This window comes from Poeciliopsis prolifica, unplaced genomic scaffold (genome assembly GCF_027474105.1).
Source record: "Poeciliopsis prolifica strain line A6 unplaced genomic scaffold, Auburn_PproV2 SCAFFOLD017, whole genome shotgun sequence".
Taxonomy (NCBI): Eukaryota; Metazoa; Chordata; class Actinopteri; order Cyprinodontiformes; family Poeciliidae; genus Poeciliopsis; species Poeciliopsis prolifica.
Genome location: NW_026562392.1, coordinates 5,946,471 through 5,954,390, shown reverse-complemented (window position 1 = coordinate 5,954,390; position 7,920 = coordinate 5,946,471). Strand labels below are relative to the sequence as shown.

General features: G+C 41.1%; 1 protein-coding gene across 1 annotated transcript; it reads left to right on the top strand.

Moving 5' to 3' along the window:
* Positions 1 to 560: 560 nt before the first annotated feature.
* Positions 561 to 3,449, top strand: has2 (hyaluronan synthase 2). The gene is made up of 3 exons (XM_055042151.1): positions 561 to 1,187; positions 2,275 to 2,376; positions 2,509 to 3,449. The coding sequence occupies exons 1-3, from the start codon at positions 561 to 563 to the stop codon at positions 3,436 to 3,438; spliced, it is 1,659 nt and encodes a 552-aa protein (XP_054898126.1). The 3' UTR covers positions 3,439 to 3,449.
* The last annotated feature ends 4,471 nt before the right edge of the window (positions 3,450 to 7,920 follow it).

Genomic DNA, 7,920 nt, shown 5'->3' with positions numbered 1-7,920 from the left:
CTCGACTGTGTGGCATTTAGACAAGGATTGTGGGGAAGGACAGCAAGCCGGAGAAAGTACAGGAAAAAAAAAGTTCTCCCTTTACCTGAGTTTGTATGTTTTCTATCAAGGTGGAAGGCATTTAGAGTTACAGATAGTCTGACATCTTTGAGGTGAATACTGGGCATAAATCAACAAAGCAACCAGGTATTACCTGCTTGTTCTTGTCAAAGCCTTAAACAAGCGACCACACAAGTGAACTAACCTGCAACAAACCGTTTATGGTGAACATCAGCTGCAATGAATTGTATTCACTGAATTCTTGTGTTTCATCCCGTGCATAGGTGTGCTTGTTCTCCCTTAACTAGAACCAGTTCTAACTTAAAATGAACTAACTCATTTTCATTCTTCACCACCTGAACAGTCTGACCCACATTCACAGCTCCAACATTTTTATTCCCTCCAGTTTTGCTCACATTGGATGTATCAGCTATTTTAATTGTAACATTTCTTTGCCCTCTTTTCATTCATCGCCCCTCCGATCAACCTAAAAAAATATCTTCCTGTCTTCTTCTCCGTAGATGAAGTGTCAGAGAGTCCTGAGCTACCTGAGAATATTTGGGACCACCATGTTCGGCGTGTCCCTCCTGGTGGGAATCTCCACAGCCTACATCATGGGCTATCAGTTCTTCACCACAGCCCACAATTATCTGTCCTTCGGCTTGTATGGTGCTATTTTGGTCGTCCACCTCATCATCCAGAGCCTCTTCGCTCTCTTGGAGCACAGGAACATGCGGCGCTCCTTGGAGACGCCGATCAAACTGAGCAAGTCCTTGGCGTTGTGCATTGCTGCTTATCAGGAGGATCCAAACTACCTTAGAAAGTGCCTGGTGTCTGTGAAGAGGCTGACGTACCCGGGGATCAAAGTTATCATGGTGATCGATGGGAACTCCGACGACGACATGTACATGATGGAGATCTTTAAGGAAGTCATGGGATGGGACAAGTCAGTGTCGTACGTGTGGCGGAGCAATTACCACGTCAAAGGTCCGGAGGAGACTGATGAGAGCTACGCCGAGAGCCTCCAGCAAGTCTCCAGGACCGTGCTCAGCAATAAATGTGTGTGCATCATGCAGAAGTGGGGAGGCAAAAGAGAGGTCATGTACACAGCCTTCAAAGCACTGGGAAGGAGCGTGGACTATGTACAGGTAAGGCTTAGCCATGTAAGCAGGAGAAAAGGTATCAGTTCAGCAGATTAACTCCACTATACCAAACATTAGGTGGCAAATGAAGAGGAGAGCGGTGGAAATTAGACCAGGGGATATGCAGTCAACAGAAGCATACATTGAGCACGAGGAGGAAAGAGAGCAGAAAGACATGTGGTCGGAGAAGAGAGAAAGGGGGGCTGCACAAAGCCAAACACAAGCTCCACAAAGAGCCTTTTGTGTTCCTTTTAGCCAGACGGTGACTGGATGCATCGTGTTGTGAAGTGAGGCGTAAAAAAGGGCAGCAGCAGCTGATGCTTAAGTGTAATACCAGATCGGTTTCATGGGGTTCAGGGTGACATCACATCGGCGATGTTCTGAATCAAACCCTGACCCTGTGTAAGACAAATGATTGGCATGGGTATTCTGTGACTTACTAACAAGTTTAGCTTGATTAAAACTCAATTATTATAAAAGAAACACAAAGTTTGTAAATCTTGTAGTGAGTCTCTTTGTGAACAAATGCAGTGGCTGCAACACCAACTGTCATTAGCTGAGTGTTTTCACATCTGTCAATATTGCGAGTAGAAATTGAGGTAAAATACATAGCATAATAAGCTAACACGATGCTTTCATCAATTATTAGATCTAAAAAACATGTGGCGTTTGGAAGTAAAAAGCCTGACACCTGCAGCAGACTTGTGCCTTGCAAACAACATTTGTTAAGCAGAGATCTTGAAGGATCATGTCGGTACTCTCCAGCGTTTAGGAATTAGTAAGAAATCCCTGCACTCCCACTACTATCAAGTCCGGTCTGTAACAGATTCCTTTGTTAATGGGGATTTGGCGGCAGGTTTCTTTTTTTTCCACCCATCAACTGATTTTCTTTATCAGGAAAACGACCTTTTATAGAAGAAAATGGAGTGAGCATCTGTAAAAGACCGAACAGGAGAGGCAATTATAGTTGAAAGCAGATCTCTGGTGGGTGTTGTAAAGCCTTTGGCTGTACTATTTCTCTTAAGTAAGGTAATGAAGATTGTGTCTTATCTTTGATGTGTAAACGTAGCTAACCCACTTTTTTTTTTCTCAGGTGTGCGACTCGGACACCATGCTGGACCCAGCATCATCAGTGGAGATGGTGAAGGTTTTAGAGGAGGACCCAATGGTCGGAGGTGTTGGAGGAGACGTGCAGGTAGGGTAACAAAACTATGTTCTCGTGCTTTTTGATATCTTGAATTTCAGTGTTTGACCCAACAAAAAAAACTAAGCAAATGCTATGTTTAAGCATAACATCTGTCTCTTGGCCCTCTAATCTTTTCTGTAGATCTTGAATAAATACGAATCATGGATCTCCTTCCTGAGCAGCGTTCGCTACTGGATGGCCTTCAACATCGAGCGGGCTTGCCAGTCGTACTTCGGTTGTGTTCAGTGCATCAGCGGACCTCTGGGGATGTACAGGAATTCTCTGCTGCACGAGTTTCTTGAAGATTGGTACAATCAGACCTTCATGGGATCCCACTGCAGCTTTGGGGATGATCGCCACCTTACGAACCGAGTACTCAGCCTAGGGTATGCGACCAAATATACTGCACGGGCGAAGTGCCTTACGGAGACACCCATTACGTATTTGCGATGGCTGAATCAGCAGACTCGATGGAGTAAGTCTTACTTTAGGGAATGGCTTTACAACTCCATGTGGTTCCATAAGCATCATCTGTGGATGACGTATGAGGCGGTGATCACAGGATTCTTCCCGTTTTTCCTCATCGCCACCGCAATCCAGCTCTTCTTCCAAGGACGACTCTGGAATATTTTGTTGTTCCTGCTCATCGTGCAGGCAGTGGCATTGATCAAGTCGTCGTTCGCGAGCTGCCTCAGAGGCAACATTGTCATGGTGTTCATGTCTTTTTACTCAGTACTGTATATGTCAAGCCTGTTGCCGGCCAAAATGTTTGCAATCGCGACTATTAACAAGTCAGGCTGGGGGACCTCTGGGAGGAAAACAATAGTGGTGAACTTTATTGGTCTGGTTCCAATAACTGTCTGGTTCACCATCCTTTTTATTGGGCTTATTTACACAATAATCCAACAGACTAAGAAACCCTTTCCTCAATCCGAGGAGATTGTGCTCATCGTTGGGGCAGTAGTCTATGCCAGCTACTGGGTGATACTGCTCACACTATACGCCGTTCTCATAAACAAATGTGGAAAGAGGAAGAAGGAAAGTCATTATGACATGGTGCTGGACGTATGACCCAGAGACAAAAACACACCACTAACCACTGAAATATCTTCAGTTTTTTTATATCCCTGTTTACAAAGATTGTCTATGCAGAACAACTCTGGTGAGAAAACTGAGTTCCACCACAATGGACAAAGAAAAGGGTTTATCTCTAACCATTAAATCCCTAACCTTTGTAGAAGTGGAGGCTAACTGGGCATCTTCGAGAACCAAGATTGGCAAGTTTGCCGTTGCTATCAAAGTTGGCTGGAAAGAGTGCTAGGCTTTGTAATATTAGCTACCTCTTACTTTTGTCGTATCCACTGGGCATCTGTCTAATGTAAGTAACTTAGCCAGAGAAACTGTGGATTCGTAGCTTTTCTCTTGGGGTTTAAACTTGACCAGGAAGAAGACTTTTCTCCCAGAGAGTCATTGTCACCAAGAAATATCTGCACCCCACAAACTGAGAATGTTCCGTATGTTTCTGCGTTGCGAGGGAGCCATGCGACTGCCAGTATGTCTCCACTATCAAGCAACTGCACAAAGACTGTTGTTGCAAGAGGCTCCACCTCTGAGCAACTAGTGGTACTAAAGCACCCAAGTCGTTGTTCTTGTTTTTTTCTTTTTCTTTTCACCACATCAACACGCAGTGGGGTAATGGGCATTTAACATGAAACTGTTTTTCTCACCAAATATATTTTTACTGGGGCCTTTTGAAATGACACAGGGAAGCAATGAACGCATTTATTGACATGCATTCAGGATTTATTAAGCGGTTCTGTTTCAATTGGTTTCAATTGGATTCAAGTCCAGGGATTAATTGGACTTGAATCCAGTTAATCTTCACTAAAGCATTTTTACTGTCCTTCATGGGAAGCAGATGAGAATTTCCTTGGCTTCGTGAACACTGGCCTTCTTGAGAAATTCATCCTTTCATCATCGTCATCTTTAGATTCTTATCAAGAAATCCAGTGCCACCTGCACTGGATTTCCTGCCGTGATGATCCTACCTCCAACCCTCACCCCCAGTACAGACTCCCAGTGTTTTATTCACTCGTCCAAGTGTTCTGCTGCAGAGTCATAGATCTCAACAGGCTTTTTCCTTCAGCAGTGGAGTCTTGTGCAGTAGTTGGGCGTAGAAATCTGAAAATTGAAAACTGATCGGTTGCCTTTACTCTCATTTTTTTTTCTGTTGATGCTTCTGTTTTCATATTTTTAATAATCGCCGTCTGCGTCACTCCATTTCACTACATATAATTCAACTTTACAGACACACTTTTTTTTTTGGAGTTCTTTGTATGTGTGTGTTTTATGTTGGTGGCTGACAAACAATGTGACTTTCATTAATTCGCTATTTGCCTATTTACAGAGAAAACGTTTCCGTGTTGCAAACCTATTTCTCCAACCTGTACACGCAAAATGAATTTGTTTTCCTAAAACGAACCACTGCACTGGTTCAGTTTTGTTTCAGTGTATTTGTTGCTTTCGGGGTGATATACTGGTGTGCCTTCTCAGTGTTTTTCTTTAACAGTTACAGTGGACGTTTACAAAGCACAAAGGGCTTTAAAATGGAGAGCTGCTTTTCAGCTGCACTCATGTCATGTGGGATGTATCCAGAGCCAAACCTGTGAACTGCACCTACTTTTAAGGGGTCAGAGACAGTCTGAAGTGTATTAAACCCTGAGAGGTACCAGCCAACCTGCAAGGCTCCATTCACAACTATCGTACTGTGAAGAATCAATGCTGCTCATGGCACTGTGCTGCAGGAATTAGTGAAGGGATTCCATGTATCAGGAAACACTCATGAAACACTCTTCACTTTTTAATTTTAGCAGACACCATGAACATCTGAAAGCGACAACAGACCAAGGTAACGTTCCTTTATTTAAGTGCCAAGAGAAACAGAGTACTTGCTGTTACTGCGTTTGAATGTACTCCGGAGGAAGACATATCATCCATCAGTTACTGCAAACGTCCCTCTTTCCGTCAGTAGGCCCAAATTTAGCAATGACCGACGACTTGTTCTTAGCAACTTTAGAATTAGCATGGATGTTGAATGTAAATCGGTGTAACGTTTGGACATGATCCCATGCGACATGAGTGCAGGACTTCTCAGTGTTTACAAGATGAATCATTGTATGAAATATTTTTAACTTGATCCGATGAACATATGACCACAAGCGAAAGACTTTGTATTGCTGCTGCTGTGACTTTTTTTTTTTCTATTTTTTTTTTTTTTTGCTAAAACAATGTCTATTGTTTGCAAATGTTCTTCAAAAGTATAAACTAGGACTGTGTGTTACAAAAAGAAAACGGTTTGTAGCAGTTCTACTGATAATATATTTATTACAACCTAGTTGACTGATGACCACCAAGATGATGAGGGGACCAGTTCCAATCCGAGGACTGTGATTTTCTCTCTCTCTCTTTCTTTATATATATATATATATATATATATATATATATATATATATATATATATATATATAAGTATATATATATATATATTTTAAAAAAATTTTTTTTTTGCTTTCCACCGACCTTTGGTCCCTTTCCATGTTGAGCTAAGCGGAACGCGGTCACGCCTGCTTGCTGGACTCTGTGCAAGGAATGGAGTGTAGGTGAAAGAAGAAGTTGTGACTGCGGGGAAAAGTACTACCTGATCATAGGAATGTAAATAAGGGCACTTGATGGAAGGGAACATCGTTTCGGGGATGAAACAAGTCCACCTTTTGCTGTGGACGAAGGAGCTGATATGAGTTGAAATTTTATGCACTTTTTTTCGCATCTCTCCTGTCCTCCAGCGTGATGCTTGACATGATCAAGATAAAAAAAAAAAAAAAACTAATAAAAAATACCTCTCTGCGTTGCATCACGGTGTCACGATGCTGTCCAAAAACTGATGCAATAGGATGGATCCTAGGAGTTTATCAGATGTTTGTGGTAATAAGTATAAAACTGTCCATGTTTTTCTACAGAGTTCCACTTAAAGATCTCTATAAACTGGAAGAGCTGGATTTTTTTTCCTGCCTTGTGTCATTTCTTTGCTGTAGCAGTATTTTTCCTTTGTATTTCAATGCCTTTTTGTGTGTAGACATTTTTGCCCTATTTTTCGCTTAAACACCAAAGAATTTAGTTTTTATTTTCATTCATATTTTTGTAAGAAAAGGAAAGTATTTGCTGTACTTTAAACTGTTTCCACAGATACTTGTATATCTAACCAAACAATGTGAAATTCTTGAGCTGGGAGAGTGAGCTTTTTTCTGCAATAACAATGGTAAAAATGCAATTTGTTGGATAAGTTATTGTTTTTTTTTTGTTATTATTATTTGTATTTGAATAGACAAGCATCATATTTATTTAAGATGATCCTGTGCTTTATTGCAAAAAAAATAAAAATCTCTAAAATATTGTCAAGTACATATCAAGTCATCAGAATACATTTCCACACTGCAAAAATAAAATTGATACTTTCAGTTTTGTTGCATTAATCACACAGCAAAATAACTCTTGGTCTTTCTACGTCAGTAAATAAGAATCGATGGAGCCTTCATTAATAAAGATGAAAGAGTGATCAGTTTCGTCTCCATTTTGTCGGTTAAATACTTTATTCTTTGTTTGATAATGCCTTATGGAGAAATTATATATTAAACAAACGAAGTTTAGTATTATTTAAAGGTGTAATAAAAGAGATTGACGTTTAAAAAAAACATTTTTATCTTGCATAACTCATCATGGTATACTAAAATGAAAGTTTTGTTAGCTTTCTATTTGTGCAGGATTATTTTTTTTTGCCATCTACTATTGTGAATCCTGTGTGTGTGTGTGTGTGTTTTTAAGTATTAAAATAATTAAAATTACTAATACACTCTTATTCTGGCATATCCAAACGTTTCGCTCAATGTTTGTGACGTAATGACCGAAAGGGATCATTACAGCCATCAGCAAAGGTGATGTAGAAACCGGGGGCAGAAAGAGGACAAAAACTGGAATCAGTTACAGGATTAGAGAAATGGCAAGAGTCAAATGGAAAATTGCATAATCTCTAAAGAGTTAACCGTTCACAGCAGTTTTGCATTGTTTGTCCTCGATGGTCGAGTGTGTTTCTGGGAAACAACTGTTTGTCATGCATACAACAAAGAGCACCAGATCTTCGCCCGGCTGCAACGCAACAGAAACAACCAGACCTTCTTCTTGGTGCGTCAGCATTCGGCCCCATCGCTGGACCGACTCTGCCAGACGCATTACGGCATTGCTCAGAACTGCTGCTAGAAAGCTAATGACTCCCTACAGGCAAACAGTCTCCAGCAGCTGAGTAACTCTTACCATGCTGCGGCTTCTCAGCTGGATGCCACTTTTTCTTTTCTTTTCTCTTTTCTTCTCAGAGATTACAGAAGCTGCACCTCGAGCATCCACCTGTAATTCAAACCTGAAAACTTCAATTTTGAAGAGCAACCCAGTCCTGATCTTTGCACAAGTTGGAGGGCATGCAGTTCAGTTAGCGTCACAGTTCTC